This window comes from Natrix helvetica, assembly GCF_964273705.1.
Source record: "Natrix helvetica genome assembly, chromosome: 1".
NCBI lineage: Eukaryota > Metazoa > Chordata > Lepidosauria > Squamata > Natricidae > Natrix > Natrix helvetica.
Window position 1 is genome coordinate 9,044,466 of NC_138548.1, and position 18,717 is coordinate 9,063,182.

An 18,717-nucleotide genomic window follows, 5' to 3' on the forward strand; every position below is an offset into this window, starting at 1 on the left:
TTCCCAGCCAGCTTGCAAATGCCCAATTATAACTCCTTTTCTTTTCCACTAATTATGTAGGCAATTGTTATTCAACCTTTGAGTGCTGGGTGGCGAATTATAGGAGTAGGAGTTGGAGTCCACGAATGCTAGCTGGGGAATTATGGGGATTGAAGTCTACAAATGCTAGCTGGGGAATTATGGGAGTTGAATGTTGCTTAGATCAGATTGTCGACAACATGTTGTGTGAACCAGCCTTTGTGTGTGTGTGTGTGTGTGTTATTTTCTGGATTGGGGAATTGCTGAAAGAGCTTTGGGGGGCTTTAGATGTAGATTTGCACCATTTTGGAATTTTTAACCTTGGCAACTTTTAAGAGGTATGGACTTCAGCTCCCAGAATTCCCCAGTCAGCTATGCTGAGGTGTGGACTTCACTTCCCAGAATTCCCCAGGTGTGGACTTCAGCTCCCAGAATTCCCCAGTCAGCTATGCTGAGGTGTGGACTTCACTTCCCAGAATTCCCCAGGTGTGGACTTCAGCTCCCAGAATTCCCCAGTCAGCTATGCTGAGGTGTGGACTTCACTTCCCAGAATTCCCCAGGTGTGGACTTCAGTTCCCAGAATTCTCCAGTCAGCTATACTGAGATGTGGATTTCAGCTCCCAGAACTCCCCAGTCAGCTATGCTGAGGTGTGGACTTCACTTCCCAGAATTCCCCAGGTGTGGACTTCAGCTCCCAGAATTCCCCAGTCAGCTATGCTGAGGTGTGGACTTCACTTCCCAGAATTCCCCAGGTGTGGACTTCAGCTCCCAGAATTCTCCAGTCAGCTATACTGAGATGTGGATTTCAGCTCCCAGAACTCCCCAGTCAGCTATGCTGAGGTGTGGACTTCACTTCCCAGAATTCCCCAGGTGTGGACTTCAGCTCCCAGAATTCCCCAGTCAGCTATGCTGAGGTGTAGACTTCACTTCCCAGAATTCCCCAGGTGTGGACTTCAGCTCCCAGAATTCCCCAGTCAGCTATGCTGAAGTATGGATTTCAGCTTCCAGAATTCCCCAGTCAGCTATGCTGAGGTGTGGACTTCACTTCTCAGAATTCCCCAGTCAGCTATGTTGAGGTGTGGACTTCACTTCCCAGAATTCCCCAGGTGTGGACTTCAGCTCCCAGAATTCCCCAGGCAGCTATGTTGAGGTGTGGACTTCACTTCCCAGAATTTCCCACATGTGGACTTCAGCTCCCAGAATTCCCCAGTCAGCTATGCTGAAGTGTGGACTTCACTTCCCAGAATTCCCCAGTCAGTTATGCTGAGGTGTGGACCTCAGTTCCCAGAATTCCCCAGGTGTGAATTTCAGCTCCCAGAATTCCCCAGTCAGCTATGCTGGGCTAGGGAATTATGGGAGTTGAAGTCCACACTTCTTAAAGTGGCCAAAGTTGAGAAACACTGGTTTAAATCAACTAAACCCACTACTCATTCAAACTAGAAACATCGCCATAGAGAAGCAGAGCTGGATTATGAGGGAAATGGTACCAAAAATTATTGAATGGATTTTTCTCCGCTTTTCTGACAGTTGAAGCAGGAACCTATACATAGGGGAAACAGGAGAGTGTCCCACCTTGCAGGATGACCTCCCCCTTGACATCAGGATTACTTCCAATCTCCGCTCCTTCCGTGTAAAGCTCAAGACCCACCTCTTTCAATTATCTGGCCTGGCTCAACCGTAGTTTCTCCTCCTCCTGACAGTCCTTTTAAATTGTATTTTATCATGGGATTTTAATGGCTAATTTTAATTTTCTATTATTATTATTATTATTATTATTAATGTGATATATGTTTGATTACTACCTCCTCCATGTATGTATATGTATGTATATGTGTGTATCTGTATGTCTATATGTATGCATGTATATTTTTTATTGTACGCCGCCCCGAGTCCCCTGTGGAGAGGGAGCGGCTAACAAATTAAAAATTTGAAAAAAAATTGAATTTGAGAGTTCTTGTGAACGTGAGATGCATGAAGCGCCTCAAAACCTCTGAAAGGAGCCAACAGAATGTAAATGTGTAATATAACAAGGAAAAAGATTAAGAGGGGGAAAAGCTTTTTTTTTACTTCTTCTATGACCAGAAAAAAAGGAATTGTGGAATTTAGGTGATACTTGGACATTCATCATCCTTTTCTTAAAAAAAAAAAAAAGCATTTTTGAATGCTGACATTTTTGATCATACATTTCATTTCATTTATTTATTATTAGACTTCTAGGCGTCCCATCTCGCCGGGGCACCCTGAAGTAGCTTAGCTTGCAAATTCACTGGAGGTGGAGAGAATTAAATTATTCTATACATTCCCAAAAGAACAAGAAAAGAAAAATTAAAGTTGATTTAGGGCCCAAAAAATAAATAAATAAACAAATAAATAAAATAGCAAGAGGCTTCATTGGTTAATCCCCACTGCCATCTGGTGGCTGGTTAAAGAATCGCAGGGGGTGAGACGCCGACCAATAGGAGACGTTGAAAAGGAGAGATGAGGTCATTCCCATCTCAGATTTTTGCATTTCGCAACTGAAAATAAATCCATTGTGTGTTGCAGAAAGAGAAAAGCATTGTTTAATGGCAGGAGGTCTATTTTGATGCCCAAATTCCCAAACTCAACCATCAGGAAGGTTTAGTCTTAATTTTGGTCAGCCAAAGCTCATATTTTAACTTCCGCATATTCTGTTATTTCATTATATATGGTAGCTTGTTCCACACTATTTTTTTTTTAAAAAAATAGAACAGCAGACGTCACGCCCGCATGCATGGGGGCACGGCACAGGGGGTGGGGCATTAAATTATGGGAGTGTCTTCTTTTGGCACCCAACGCAAAAAAAGGTTCACCATCACTGCTCTATATATTCCAGACCAGTGGCTGGCCAGTCTCTTTAAAAACCTCCAGTGTTGGGGCATTCACAACTTCTGGAGGCAAGTTGTTCCACAGGTTAATTGTTCTCACTGTCAGGACATTTCTCCTGTTCTAAATTGCTTCTCTCCTTGATTAGTTTCCACCCATTGCTTCTTGTACTGCCTTCAGCTGCTTTGGAAAATGGGTTGACCCCCCCTCTTCTTTGGGGCAGCCCCACAAGTACCCTTCACCTGAGGGAGAAGCAATGGGTGGAAACTAATCAAAGAGAGAAACAACTTGGAACTGAGGAGAAATTTCCTGACAGTGAGAACAATTAATCAGTGGAACAGAAATTGCCTCCAGAAGTTGTGAATGCCCCAACACTGGAAGTCTTTAAGAAGATGTTGGATAGCCCTTTGTCTGAAACGGTATAGGGTTTCCTGCCTAGGCAGGGGGTTGGACTAGAAGACCTCCAAGGTCCCTTCCAACTCTGCTATTGTATTGTATTAAGTAATTGCTTGTATTTTATTCCTGAGTTGGTCAGACCTCCTCTGTATCCAGGGCTCGGCATCAGATTTGAAGGAAGGGTTTGGAAAACAGGAGCGTGAAAAGACGGAGAGGACAATTAGGAAATTAAGTGATAGGAAGAGAAAATGGGAAGGTTTAATCTTGAGAAAAATAATCTCAAAGAGGGAAGGCGAAGCAATACAGGTAGTCCTTGACTTACGACTGCAATTGAGCCCCACATTTCTGTTGCTAAGCGGGACAGCAGTTAAGCAAACTTTACCTTTCTGGCTGCAATTGTTACGTCAATCACTGCAGTTGTTAAGTTAGTAACCAAGTTAAGTGAATCTGGCTCCCCCATTGACTTTCCTTATCAGGAGGTCGCAAAAAGAGGACCACGTGACACCGGGGACACTGCGACCGTCATAAATATGAACTGACGGGGGAATGGGAGGGGGGTCCTGAATGTTGATAATGTGACCACAGGGATGCTGCAACAGCAATGTGTGGAAAACAGTCGTAAGACACTTTTTTCAGTGCCACTGTAACTTCGAACAGTTACTAAATGGAACTGTTGTAAGTCAAGGAATCCCTGTAAGGGATTTAAGCTACCAGGAGGGTCATTAGGGAAAAAAAACTCTCACAAAGAGCTGTCGTACAATGCAAAGCCCCAGAGAGATCCTGACCTTCTTACACTGGTTGCATTCAAACTGTGTTTAGACCACTATTGGGAGTTCCCAAACCAACCTCTAAGCAGAGCGAGGGGTTGGTCTTGATGCTCTCAGGGGTACCTTCCTTGCTTTAAGTTCTTGTATTTCTACTTGCTTAAGAAATTTGCAAGGCTGACTAAGTCTATAATGATTTGGGTGCCAAATGCCATAAATGCAACTGTATAATGCATTTTTACGAAAATACCACCCATTCATCAGGATTAAAAATATCATTAAAATTGACAATAAAGCACATAGGATGTGGATAAATACTCTAAACCAGGGGTCTCCAATGTCCAGTCCATGGGCCCACAGCATGCCAGAAACGAGGCCACGTAAACAGGCAAAACCACGCCTCTGTTCTGACCGAGGCTTCCCCAGCAGCACGAAGCTGAGTCCTCGTCCCAATAAACCCCTTTTATTTCATTGACAGTGAATTCCTCTCCAGCCAAGTCTTCCCTCTCCCACCGTCTTTCAAGATAGTTTGCAATTACCAACCTTGATCAGGCTTGGGGAGAGGCCAGGCCGATATCTTTCAGATGCCAACAATACTTGGCAAGAATACAGGAACGAATTGTCTCCTGCAAACTCCACTCCCCTGTCGCTCCTCTTTTATTTCCTCTGGGAGGGGCCATTCATCGTCCACCTGTGGCTTTGCTCCCAAGTCAACCCTTGTTCCTTAGCTGTTCCCTTCGTCTGGCAACTCTGCACATGAGCACACTGGGAACAGGCTCCAGCTGTTCTTCTGCCTCACTGGTGTCTGACTCCGAAGGAAGCTGATAACTGGCATACGGCTCTGGCCCCCTCTCTGCCTCCGACACAGAGCCCTCGCCAGAGCCTTCCCCAGACTCCAGGACTGGCCCAGTTCCTCCCCAACCCTCCTCATTGTACAAATATGCTGCCAATTCCACTGGTGGGCCACAACAGCCTCCTCCACTCCACGGAAAAATCTCCATGGAACCAGTCCCTGGCATCCAAAAGGGTCGGGAGCCACTGCTCTAAACCAGGGCCTGGGGGAAGATATCTTGGATTTGATGTCCATGGGGAGGTCAAAAAAGTCAAAATGTCAGCCCCAGCTGGTGTTCCAGGGGGCAAAAGATGTAAACTGACGTGGTTAATTTCTCAGGTCGCTGTCCCTGCAGCTTAATAAATGGGATCTGGATCAAGTCTACTCTTTCTGGTTCTACAGGCCGAGCATCAAACGAGGGGGTTGGACTAGATGACCTCTGAAGTTCCAACCATCTTTCTACAAATTGCAAAAAAGGCACCCATTCAAATCGGTGAAGCGCTTCCTTGCCACCCAGTCGTTTCTATAAACGCTTTTATTCTTTTTCTTCTGCAGGCAACCTCCTTCCTCCTCCTCTGTCCGTTTCAGCCGCTACGTTTTCTTTGCAACATGGCCCGTGAGGGCTTCAGAGGGGTCCTTCAAATGAGGACATCGCTGGAAGCAAAGGCTTCTCTTTTTGTAGCAGGCCGGGCTTCTTGTTCTGCTTGTTGAAAGAACGCTAATAAAGCCCCCCAAGATAGCAAATCTTGAAGGCGTCTAGATTCTTTCCTGCATTGCTTGGAAATGTCCAATATCTGGAGGAGGCGATCGGCTGGATCTAAGAGCCAGATTTGCAAGCTGTGAATCTGCAAGAGAGAACCCAACTTTTGGTGGATCTCAGACCCAGCAGAAAGGATGTGCATGAAACATCCACGATGGAGGGATAGGAAGGAAGCAGAACAGTGTTGGGTTTCAAATTTTTTTAGAACCTCTTCTGTAGGTGTGGCCTGCTTTGTGGGAGTGGCTTGCCAGCCATGTGACCGGGTGGGAGTGGCTTGCCAGCCATGCGTGGCCAACTTGTAAAATGTGGTGAAACTTACTTAACAACGCTCTTGCTTAGCAACCAAAATGTTGGCTCCGGCATTTGAAGCACGCAAGTCTTAAAGCTGTCCAGTTACAAGACCTTTGCACCCCTAACCCTTTAGAAAAAAAAACCCCAGGGGAGTTCAAACTTAACAGCTTTAAGACTTGTGGACTTCAACTCCCAGAATTCCTCCTCGCTCTTCATCTTGATGATGTGCAGACGGGCAGGGGGAGGGAGCTGGAACCGGTTCTAAACGGCACGGTAGATTTGTGGAACCTCTTCTATAGAAGAAGTTAGAACTGGCAGGAACCCACCCCTGAAGCAGAACCTAAAAAGGCATGAGTCTCTTCTGATTTTCAAATCTGACCACTTTAAGATGGGTGGACTTCAGTTCCCAGTATGGGAGTTCTGGAAGTTAAAGTCTGCCTGTCTTAAAGGAAGCTGACTGGGGAATTCTGGGAGTTGAAGTCCACCCATCTTAAAGCATGTCAGTTGGAGGAATTCTGGAAGTTTATATTCACCCATCTTGAAATATGCTGGCAGGAGGATTCTGGGAGTTGAAGTCCATGCATGTTAAAGCATGTTGGCTGGGGAATTCTGGCAACTGAAGTCCACCTATCTTGAAGCAAGATGGCTATGGAATTCTGGGAGTTGAAGTCCAGTCATCTCGAAGTATGCTAGCTGGGAAATTCTGGGACTTGAAGTCCACCCATCTTAAAATTGCTGAGTTTTAAGAAACACTGCCCCCCAAAATCAATCTTGCCCTCTGCTTCCCCCCACCCACCCCCCATTTTCTTTCAAACTGTAAATTTTTGTCTTTTTTTCCCCCTCTGGGTACCGTGCCCACTCACGAACACCTCAGCAGCTTGTCCAGCAGGCCAAGGCAAGATTGAATGCTGGCCAAACTGAATACAGATAGTCCTCAACTTGCAACCCTTCGAAGCTACAAAAACATTGAAAAAAGTGACCTAAGACCATTATTTATACCCTTGCAACCATTGCAGCATCCCCGCCGTCACATGCTCAACAGTCAACAAGAGGCTTGGCTTTTGCGACCTTCCAACAAACGAAGTCAACGGGGACGCCAGATCCACTTAACAACCGTGACTCATCTTAGCAACTGCATTGATTCCCTTAACAAAGTTGGCAAGGAAGGTCGTAAAAGAGGACCTGACCTGGGGCAACTCACATTGCAGCACTGGTCAAAAGGGCCGAGCAGAGAATATACTACCTTGTCAGGAATAACAACTGAGTAAAAAAACTGCTGGTGACCTTCTACCGCTGCACCATACAGAGTGTTTTAACTAACTGCACCTGTCTATGGTTGCCAATTGCAAAGGGGCAGATAGGAGAGCGCTCCAGAGGGTCAACGTCACTGCCCAGAGGATCCTGGGTTGCCTTCTCCCCTCCTTGGAAGAGCTTCATAGCTCCCGCTGCCTTAAGAAAGCTCAAAACCTTCTTAAAAGATCCATCTCATGTTGGGCAATTTTTTTTTTTTTTTTTGAACTATTACCATCTGGCAGCCGGTACAGGACAATAAAAACAAGCACAAATGGGCTGAAAAACAGCTTCTATCCCAGGACAGTAACTGTATTGAGTTCTACGGTATAGTCCAATATTAATGCAATATCGGGTTTTCAATTCAATTGTACAGCATGTGAAAAGGGATGTGTGTTTGTGTTTTATTTTTATAGCTGTAATGTACACCGAAGATGGTGTTTAATTTCATTGTACGCTGTGCAATGACAATAAAGTAAGCGTAACTAAACTAAAACGGGGCAAAACTCACAATAACTTGCGTAGCGAAAGGGATTTTCGGGTTGTAAGTCAAGGACTACCTGCGTTCACCCATCCTCCGTGGGAAACTTCATTTTCGCAGAAAACACGGATAAGATTATTCAACTTTATTGGCTCCCCTGATCGGCCCCAAAGATTCCCCCATCAGCTCAATACAGTAAGATTTATTGTTTGTGGAAAATGGAATGTTTCCTGCGAAACAACTGAATGGTGTCCCGGTAAGAACATACCCAGAGCCAGGAAGGGGAGGAAACACACACACATACACACACACACACACACACACACACACACACACACAGGAGAAAAAAAAAACACAGTTAAGTTCACATCATCTGCAAGCTACTGTGGTGAGCTTCTGTTTCAGCAACAACAGTTCAAGGCCATAACCAGGGGAGCAAAATTCCACAGAGGGGCGAGAGAGTTGTGACGGAAAAAGGGGTGGGGGTGGGGAATCTTCAATAACGGCGAGTGAAACGTGGGTCACCCGGCGAGGCTGTTCTCTCCTGGCTCCCAAAACCGCCTGGCATACTGGGTGCTTGCGCAACTGGGTTCTGCGATCCGCCTTGTGCAAATTCTCCACGCCTGCGGACAAAACAACAACTGCTTTAGTGCTGAAGTATCTCTCACGTTCCTTTAGACACAATACAACAGAATAGAAGTAGAATAGAATAGCAGAGTTGGAAGGGACCTTGGAGGTCTTCTAGTCCAACCCCCTGCTTAGGCAGGAAACCCTACACCCCTTCGGACAAATGGTTGTCCAACATCTTCTTAAAAACTTCCAGTGTTGAAGCATTCACAACTTCTGGAGGCAACTTCTGTTCCACTGATTGATTGTTCTCACTGTCAGGAAGTTTCTTCTCAGTTCTAAGTTGCTTCTCTCCTTGATTAGTTTCCTCCCATTGCTTCTTGTCCTACCTTCAGGTGCCTTGGAGAATAGTTTGACTCCCTCTTCTTTGTGGCAACCCCTGAGATATTGGAACAATGCTATCATGTCTCCCCTAGTCCTTCTTTTCATTAAACTAGACATACCCAGTTCCTGCAACCGTTCTTCATATGTTTTAGCCTCCAGTCCCCTAATCCTCTTTGTTGCTCTTCTCTGCACTCTTTCTAGAGTCTCCATGTCTTTTTTACATCGTGGCGACCAAAACTGAATGCAGTATTCCAAGTGTGGCCTTACCAAGGCCTTATAAAGTGGTATTAACACTTCACGTGATCTTGATTCTATCCCTCTGTTGATGCAGCCTAGAACTGTGTTGGCTTTTTTGGCAGCTGCTGCACACGGCTGGCTCCTATTTAAATGGTTGTCCACTAGGACTCCAAGATCCCTCTTACTACTAGCAAGCGAGGTACCACCTTTACTCTACCTGTGCATTTCGTTTTTCTTGCCTAAATGTAGAACCTTACTCTTTTCACCATTGAATTTCATTTTATTAGATAGTGCCCAATGTTAGAAATCTCTCCCTGGAATGAAGTATTTTTGCACATCCCAGACTGCACATCCCTAAGCTAACTTCAAAACATTTGGAGCACATCAGGGAGCCAATTCGTGCCCGAGACAGGCAGCTAGATGGGCCCATTTGCTGAGATTAAAACCCCAAAGCATTTAAAAAGTAATTTCAAGTTGCAATGAGAATGGGACGATTTAATAACTTGTTTCAGGATTATTTTTAAGTGACGTGTTTCCTAAGCAAACTTGCATTCCCTCCCCAAAAAACCATTATTGCCAAATTTGAATCTCTGTTCCACTTAAAGATGCTTTTCTCTCATCCTGGATCTTCATCCTCCAAAATCCTGGGTTAACCGTTGCCCTTCTCTTTCCAGTTAAAAAATGAAAAATAACATCTTTTAGCCCGCTTGGTATGCAATAAAATAAATTGTACCAGGTTAAATGGAAGACATGTCATCAGAGTTAAATGATGGGCAGTTTGAGAATGGAAAAAAAAATATTTCCCCAAATAGGAACTATTAATATTCAATGCGCCCTATCGTAACAAAGTAACAGAATCACGGAATAGCAGAGTTGGAAGGGACCTTGGAGGTCTTCTAGTCCAACCCACTGCTCAAGCAGGAGACCTTATTGGAGGCTAAAACATATGAAGAAAGTTATACTACATCAGATAAATCATCATTCATGAGCTACTAGTTTGCACCCAGAGAAACCCGGCAAAGTTGAGACCTTTAGCGCAAGACCACTAAGCAACCCCCATAATTTTCCCCTACAGGTAGTCCTCGACCTACGACCACAATTGAGCCCCAAGTTTCCCCTGCTAAGCAAGACAATTGTCAAGGGAGTTTCATTTCACCACCCTTCCTGCCACAGTTATTAAGGGAATCCCTGCAGTTGTTAAGTTAGTAAGGCGGTTGTTAAGTGAAACTGGCTTCCCCATTGATTTGGCTTGTCAGAAGGTTGCAAAAGGGGACATCACGTCACACCGGGACTCTGCAATTGTCATAAATGTGAACCAGTTGCCAATCATCCCAACCACAGGACCACATGGGGATGCTGCAACGGTCGTTAAGGGTGAAAAGTGGTCGTAAGTCCCTTTTTTCAGCGCGGTTGTAACTTCAGAAAGTCAGCCAGGGAATGGCAAGTGGAGGATTACCTACAGCACCCCCACATAAGAGAGGTGGTACTTTGGCACAAAACATATGGGGCGGGGGTGGGTGGGCCGCATCTTGGTCGTACTTCTGAATGGGGGGGGGGGGGGAATTGACCTTTTTCTGGCTGCAGGCAGAAATTAGCTTTCTTGGGGAAAGGATGTGAGATAAAAGCAGGGAGAGAGGAATAGAAATAAAGCAATATTTTATTGATACTCACCCTGGCATTTCTCCTCTGTTCATTACATGGCCGGGCCCGGTTTGGCTAGGAGCATTCCTCTCTCCACCTAACAAGCCAAAATAGAGCAGGGAATAGGGGCAGTGATGGCTAACCCTTTTAGTGCCAAGTGCCCAAAGCACGTGCGGGCAAGGCCCGAAATGCAACGCGAGTGCCCCCGCACATGTGCGCCCCCCCCTGCACATGGACACACATCCCCTACGCATGCATCCCACCCCCCTCCCCCACTTTCCAGGACCAAAACAGGAACACCGGGGATGGGGGGGGGCGGCCCTCCTGCAGCCCTTTTTGGCTTTTAGGTTGGTGCAGCCCCAAAACGGGGCACGTGGGGGTCGTGCATGCCTCCCCCACCCCGTTTTGGTTTCTAGGTTGGTGCAGAAAAAGGAGCATGGAGGGGGTCGCACATGGCACCCCATTTTGGCTTCCGGATTGGTGCAGGAGGTTTTCCAGGCCCAGAACGCACGCGTGCCCCCCCCCCAAATGCAATGAGAACATCCCCGCACATGTTCCTCGCCCTCCACATGCGCATCCCCCGCATGCCCCCCATCCCCTGCGCATGTGCAGCAGAAACCCAGAAACCAGCTGGTCGGCGGGGAGAGACACATGCCCATGTGCGGTAGAACTGGGCTGGCACAATGGCTGGCCTGCCCGCAGAGAGGACTCTGCCTGCTACCTGTGGCACGCATGCCATAGGTTCGCCATTGCGGGAATAGGAGTTTACTGCGGCATTCACATCCACCAATCATTACTGAATTACGTTGTTTGTAGAACCGTCAGGGTTTAAAGTTATGATGGGTTTTTCTGTGCAGACCAAATACAGTGGGGCTCAACCGGTTATGTCTGATCCAAAATGGGATCCTTTGGGCACTCCGAGCTTGGGGTTTTCTTGGGAGACATTTCATGACCCAGCTAGGTTATATCATCAGTGCTACAGGAGAGTGGGAGGAGGAGAAAAGGACTGTGGGGTCCTTGGTGCTCTCTGAGCTTGGTTGTTTTCTTGCAGACATTACCCAACTAGGTAGTACATCAATGATAGAAGGGAGTGGGATTAGCTCTCAGTTTATATACAGGTGACTTGTCCTGTCAGCCTTGGTGGGAGTATTCCTTGATTAGGCTGCTATATACCAAATCCCGCACTCCCTTCTAGCACTGATGATGTTAACCTAGTCTAGGAATAGATACAGAATTCTTTATTGGCCAAGTGTGACTGGACACACAAGGAATTTGTCTTTGGTGCAGATGCTCTCAGTGAACATAAAGAGAATAAAATACATTCATCGAGAATCAAAAGATACAACACTTAACGATAGTCAAGGTCACTAATAAGCTATCAAATCGTACTAGGAATTAATAAAAACAATATAAATTGAAAGATACAAGCAACATGGCTATAGTCATAAGGGGGAAGAGATAGATACTAGGAAGGAAGAGAAGAATAAAAGTAATACAGTCTCACTAAATTATTTGACAGTGTTGTGGGAATTGGTTGTTAAGCAGAGTAATGGCATTCGGGGGAAAAACTGTTCTTGTGTCTAGTTGTCTTGGTGTGTGGTGCCCTACAGCGTCGTTTTGAGGGTAGAAGTTGAAACAATTTATGTCCAGGATGCGAGAGGTCTTGAGCTTCTTGAATTGGCGCCCAAAGAACATTCTTTGTTGTGCTTTTTTGATGACGTTTTTGATGTCAGGTGTCCGTTTTAGGTCTTGAGATATGATAGAACCTAGAAATTTGAAGGTCTCTACTCTTGATACTGTGTTGTTAGTATTGTAAGAGGTGGTCGTATAAGAGGGTTTCTCCTAAAGTCTACCATCATTTCTACGGTTTTGAGTGTATTTAGTTCCAGATTGTTCCGGTCGTACCACGAGGCTCGTTCTTCAGCCTCCCGTCTGGATACGGATTCATCGTCGTCTCGAATGAGACCGATCACTGTTGTATCATCTGCAAACTTCAGGACTTTAACAGAGGGATCGTTTGAGATGCAGTCATTGGTGTATAGAAAGAAGTGGAGAGAGCACACAGCCCTGGGGGGAGGGGGGGGCTCCTGTGCTAATCGTACAGGTATGTGATGTGATTTTGCCTAGCTCCACCTGCTGCTTTCTGTCTGTTAGGAAGTTTATGATCTATCTACAAGTGTGGTCAGGTGCCGCTAGCTGATTTAGTTTAGTTAGAAGAATATCTGGAACGATGGTACTGAATGCTGAGCTAAAGTCTGCAAAGAGGACCCTTGCGTTGGTCTTTGGAGATTCAAGATGTTGTAGGATGTCGTGCAGAGTCACTGAACAGCATCATTTGTTGATCTATTTGCTCGTTAGGCAAATTGCAGGGGGAGGGGTGTCTAACAGCAGACCGGTGATGGTTTTTAAATGGGACACCACTAGCCTTTCAAAGCTACGGATGTTAAGAGCAACCGGTCTGAAGGCATTCAGTTCCTTGATGGAGAGTTTCTTCGGCACTGGGATAATGGTAGAGCATTTGAAGCCAGAAGGAACATAGCACATCTCTAGGGATTTATTAAAGATGCAGGTGAAGATGGGGGCCAGTTGGTCAGCACAAGCTTTTACGCAAGGAGGAGATATCTTGTCTGGACCTGCTGCTTTTCCTGGCCTTTGCCTGTGAAATAAGACTCATTCTCCGTAATCACCAGAGGCCCAATGGGATGGGGTAGGTTGTAGGAGGTTGTTGTTGGTGTGTCTGAGATGGGGGTTGTGGAGATAGGTGGCTGTAGTTTCCTTTCAAACCTGCAGTAAAACACCCTCAGGTTATCTGCCAGTTGTTGATGTCCTTCAGCCTGGGAAGGAGGTTTGCCGTAACCGGGGATACTTTGAAGCGTTTTCCACATGTTTGGTGGTTCCTTTGTTGAAAACTGATTCCTTCGCTTTTCAGAGTAGCTTCTCTTTGCTGCTCTGATCTCCCTTGTTAATACGTCTCTGGCCTGATTGTAAAGCATTCTATCGCCTTTTCTGTAGGCCTCCTCTTTGGAATGACGCAGCCGCTTAAGTTTAGCTGTGAACCAAGGTTTATTGTTACTGTATATTCACACATTCCTGGTCGGCACACATAGGTCTTCCCAGAATCTGACAGATGATGTTACATGAATCTGTGAATTCATCCAGGTCTGCAGAGGTTTCTTCAAAAACATTCCAGTCAGTGCAGTCAAGGCAAGCCTGTAGCTTTAGCTTTGCCTCCTCAGTCCAAGTCCCCACTGATTGAATTGTTGGTTTCCTGGCTTTAAGTCTTTGTCTGTTAAGTAGGTACAAGGTGAAGCATGCAATGGTAAGAGTGGCCCACAGCCGCTCATGGTAAGGACCGATAAGCATCTTTTAGTATTGTGTAGCAATGGTCTAAAGTATTCTTGCCTCCGGTGGGACAATAGACATGCTGAAAATACTTTGGTAGCCCTTTCCTTAAGTTGCCTTTGTTGAGATCTCCTAAAATAATTGGAATCTGGGTATTTTACTTCAGCCCACATAATCTGGTCAGCTAGAGTTCATAATGCATCGTTTACACAAGCTTGTGGAGAAACATACGCAGCCATTAGGAGAAATGAGGAGAACTCACGTGGAGAATAGTATGGTTTGCAATTGATAATTAATGTCTCTAAATCAGAGCTTCTCAATTATTTTCTGTCATGCCCCCCCTAGGAAGAAGAAAACATTTCGCGCCCCCCCCCCCCCGCGCGACTGTAAATAGTATAATTTGTCTATAAAATTGTTATAAGTACACCTCTGCATAACATAGCACACCGGTCTTTCCTCGTCTCCCACCGTAGTCACATGCTTTCTTTCCTCTTTCCCTCTTACTTGTCTATCCTTCCTTCCACCCTCCCTTCCTCCTTCCCTTCCTTCCTGCCTCCCTTCCAGTTCCCTCCTTCCTCTTTCCCCCTGCCTGCCTGCCTTCTTTCCTCTTTCCCTATCCTCCTATCCTTCCTTTCTCCCTCCCTCCTTCCCTGCCTCCCTTCCAGTTCCATTCTTCCCTCCTTCCTTCTGCCTCCTTCCTGCCTGCTTGCCTTCTTTCCTCTTTCCCTCTTGCTTGTCTATCCTTCCTTCCACCCTCCCTTCCTGCTTCCCTTCCTTCCTGCCTCCCTTCCAGTTCCCTCCTTCCTCTTTCCCCCTGCCTGCCTGCCTTCTTTCCTCTTTCCCTATCCTCCTATCCTTCCTTTCTCCCTCCCTCCTTCCCTGCCTCCCTTCCAGTTCCATTCTTCCCTCCTTCCTTCTGCCTCCTTCCTGCCTGCTTGCCTTCTTTCCTCTTTCCCTCTTGCTTGTCTATCCTTACTCCCTCCTCCCTTTCTTCCCTCCCTCCCTGCCAGCAGCTCCTCCAGCATCCCAGCTGGAAGCAGCAGCACAACAGTCGCCGTTACCAGGGGCGAAGGGGTGGCGGTGGCAAGATCGGGCGACCGCCGCCCCTTTGTCCCTTCCCCAACAGCGGCTGTTGCGCTTCCGCTTCCAGACGGAATGTTGGCGGTGGAGCTGCTGGCGGGGAGGCGAGCTACCTGCATAAAGACGCCGCCGAGGGCATGGCAGAATATATCCTGGCTTGAAGTGGCAGCGCTGGGGACTGCTCAGAGACTCATCAGAGCCGCGGGCTGGAGCTGTGCAAAAAGTCTGCTTGGGCTGGGGGGGGGGAGGGAGGGAAGCCTGGGACAGCCATGCTTCCCTCCCTCCCACCCCCGCCCGAGCAGGCTTCTTGCACAGCTCCAGCCCGCGGCTCTGATGAGTCTCTGAGCAGTCCCCAGCGCTGCCACTTCAAGCCGGGATATATTATGCCTCGCCCACGCCGCCGCCGTTGCACCCAGATGGAAAGGGAGCCTTCGCGCCCCCCTTTACGGAGCCTTGCGCCCCCCCAGGGGGGCGCACCCCACTATTTGAGAACCGCTGCTCTAAATCCACATCACAGTATTTCTTCCGTATAGTTATGACTCTGGACCAGCGGTCGTTGATATATAAACGTAAGCCTCCTCCCTTCTTTTTACCAGATGTTTCTACAATTCTGTCTGCTCTTTGTATCTGAAATCCTGGGATATGCAGGCTGCTATCACCAAATGACTCATTTAGCCAGGTTTCAGTGAAGCAGAGAGCTGCTTGAGTTGTAAAAATCAGAATTGCATCCATTTAAAAGAAGTAATTCATCCATCTTATTAGCAAATGAGCATAAATTAGTCAGAAAGAGTGAGAGAGGAGTTTTTATCCCACTTTTTTTTAGTTTATTCAAAATTCCCGCTCGCTTACCCCTTTTTCGCCTCCGGGGTCTCTTCCTTTTGTTTTTGTTTATCCATTCTTCAGAGGAAGATATTTCTTCCTCTGTTAGAGACTCTTCTGCATTTGTAAAGAGGGGGGGGGGGGTTTGTGAAGTCACAGAAAGCTGTTCATCAAAGAAGAAACATTGCTTGATGCTTAGTAGTTGGTCTCAAGTATGAAACCCGTAATGAATCACAGAGAGTGAGAAAAAAAAAGCAGGAAAACTATCAGAGAGCATTTCACCAAGACTGCCGTCTGTGGAAGCATCTTGGGTCATGAAACGTCTGCAAGGGAACAACCAAGCTCACAGAGCACCAAGGACCCCAGGGGTTCAACCCTGAGCTACAGATATGCTCTTCTATTGGCACAGGAGCTGCCTTATCAGGAATAGGCCAAATGCTTTCAGCATAGGCAGAAAAAGGGGCCACCGCCAAATCGAATGTTGTCCAGCTCTATCTAGGAAGAACGCCGGGCTTTTACCTTGCCATCGGTCATGGTCCATCCCTCCATCTGCACTCCCTGTCCAAGAGCGATCATGATGCCCCTCCAGCTTTCGGCCGTGATCTCCCCAGTGTCTCCCTTCCCTGGGGGGGGGGGGAGGGGGGTGTAGGAGAGGAAAAATTAGCTGGTTTTTTTAAATCTCTTAGGAGTCTTGAAAAATGTTATTATTACTTTAATTGCGGTATATTTTTTGAAGTGTAAGTCGCCCCGAGTCATTTTGAGATGGGCAGATATAGAAAATAGAGAGGAGGGGGGGAGGGGAGGGAGGGAGGGAGGGAGGGAGGGAGGGAGAGAGCGACAGGCAGGCAGACAAACAGATAAGAGATAGTTAGGTTTTATAGATATAGACAAACAGACAAACAGATAGATAAATTATGAGAGAGAGAGAGAGAGAGAGAGAGAGAGAAAATAGAGAGAGAGGGGGAGGGGGAGGGAGGGAGAGAGCGACAGGCAGGCAGACAAACAGATAAGAGATAGTTAGGTTTTATACATATAGACAAACAGACAAACAGATAGATAAATTATGAGAGAGAGAGAGAGAGAGAGAGAGAGAGAGAGATAGAAAATAGAGAGAAGGGGGAGAGGGGGAGAGGGGGAGGGAGGGAGGGAGGGAGGGAGGGAGAGAGCGACAGGCAGGCAGACAAACAGAAAAGAGATAGTTAGGTTTTATAGATATAGACAAACAGACAAAGAGATAGATAGATAGATTATATGAGAGAGAGAGAGAGAGAGAGAGAGAGAGAGAGAGAGAGAGAGAGAGAGAGAGAGAGAGAGAGAGAGAGAGAGACCGACAGACAGACAGACAGACATTACCCATCAATATAACCAACAACAAGGGTATGGGTAACCTCACCCAATGGACAACCACATGAGGGAAATATTAATATTCAGCGTGCCTGATCATCACAGAATTACGGAATAAGAGAGTTGGAATGGAGTATTTATGATAGTTGCAGTGTCCCCCAGGGCTCACGTGATCCCCGTTTTGAGACCTTCTGACAAGCAAAGTAAAGGGGGAAGCCAGATTCACTTAACGGCCATGCCACTAACTTAACAACTGCAGTGATTCACTTGAGAACCGTGGCAAGAAAGATCATAAAACGGGGCAAAATTCACTTGATCAATGTCTCGCTTCGCCAACAGGAATCTTGGGTTCCATGGTGGTTGTAAGTTGAGGATTACCTGTGTGTGTTATACCCCTTTTTTCTTTCTCCAGAAAACATGGATGAAAGGCGCCTCTTCCTCTTCAAATCAACTCACCGGGATTGGGGAGGTAAACCTCGGCCTCTGCTCGGCCTCCGCTCTGACCCGTATCCCGCCCAGCTGTCCCGGGAATGGCGATCGGGGGGGGCGTGCCTCTCGTCAGGATAGTGCTGAAAGAGATAGGCCACAAAATCAGGTTGCAAAGCTTCTCGACGCTAAATGTTCACATCTTTAAAAGGACAGCTCCGTTAAGGTGTTAAGGGGGCAGCTCTGAGCCCTGGTGGCCCAGTGGTTAGAGTGCAGCTTGGCCATCAACATGGGGAAATCAACCCAGCCAGCAGAAAGGGGCTTGGGTCATATCTTCCCCTAGCCAGCCAGCCATCGATGTTTGGGCTGCAACCTGTGAATCAAGCAGCCCCACAATGGGATTTCTTCCCAAGTCATGGATGGGAGAGATGCCAGTGGGCTCCTGCCTTCCCTCAGCAGATGGCACCATGTCAGATAACTGGGCTATCTCTATCTCTCTATCTCTATCCACCCATCTCTCTTTCATCTCTCCTCTTATCTCTCTATCTCTTATCTATTTCTACCTATTTCTCTCTCTTATCTACCTATATTGATGTCTATTTAACATTTATTTGTCTATCTCCATCTTTCTATCTGTAAATCCATCTATCTATCTTGTCCATTCGTCCGTCCATCCATCCATCCAACCAACCAACCAACCAACCAACCAACCAACCAACCAACCAACCAACCAACCAACCAACCAACCAACCAACCAACCAACCAACCAACCAACCAACCATCCATCCATCCATCCATCCATCCATCCATCCATCCATCCATCCATCCATCCATCCATCCATCCATCCATCCAACCAACCATCCATCCATCCATCCATCCATCCATCCACCCACCCACCCACCCACCCAACCATCTCCTTAATTTACAACCATTAGTTTAGTGGAAGAGCTAGGGTGGCACAGTGGTGAGAATGTAGCATTGCAGGCTAACTCTGCACACTGCCGGTAGTTCAATCCTGACCGGCTCAAGGTTGACTCAGTGTTCCATCCTTCCGAGGTCGTTAAAGTGGGGATGCATATTGTTGTAGGCAATATGCAAATAATGCTTCTACATTGTAAGCCGCCCAGAGTGTGCCGAAACGTGCCACGGGGTGGGGGTATATAAACCCAAATGCTATTGTTAAATGTCTGGCGATGTCTT

The 18,717-nt window shown here is 46.7% G+C and overlaps 1 protein-coding gene across 5 annotated transcripts in view; it reads right to left on the minus strand.

The window, feature by feature from the left end:
* Positions 1 to 8,036: 8,036 nt before the first annotated feature.
* LOC309394802 (scaffold attachment factor B2-like) overlaps positions 8,037 to 18,717 on the minus strand; it is a 71,981-nt gene continuing 61,300 nt past the window's right edge. For 2 of the 5 annotated variants that reach the window (XM_081958421.1, XM_081958423.1), the window contains exons 18-21: positions 17,547 to 17,659; positions 16,266 to 16,369; positions 10,536 to 10,602; positions 8,037 to 8,299 (exon numbers count right to left, since the gene is read on the minus strand). In XM_081958421.1, coding sequence (XP_081814547.1) covers positions 8,173 to 8,299; positions 10,536 to 10,602; positions 16,266 to 16,369; positions 17,547 to 17,659 — 411 coding nt within the window. In that variant the 3' untranslated portion in view covers positions 8,037 to 8,172. The remainder of the gene's footprint in view (positions 8,300 to 10,535; positions 10,603 to 16,265; positions 16,370 to 17,546; positions 17,660 to 18,717) is intronic. The other 3 variants (XM_081958424.1, XR_014175795.1, XM_081958422.1) reach the window with 3 other exon arrangements.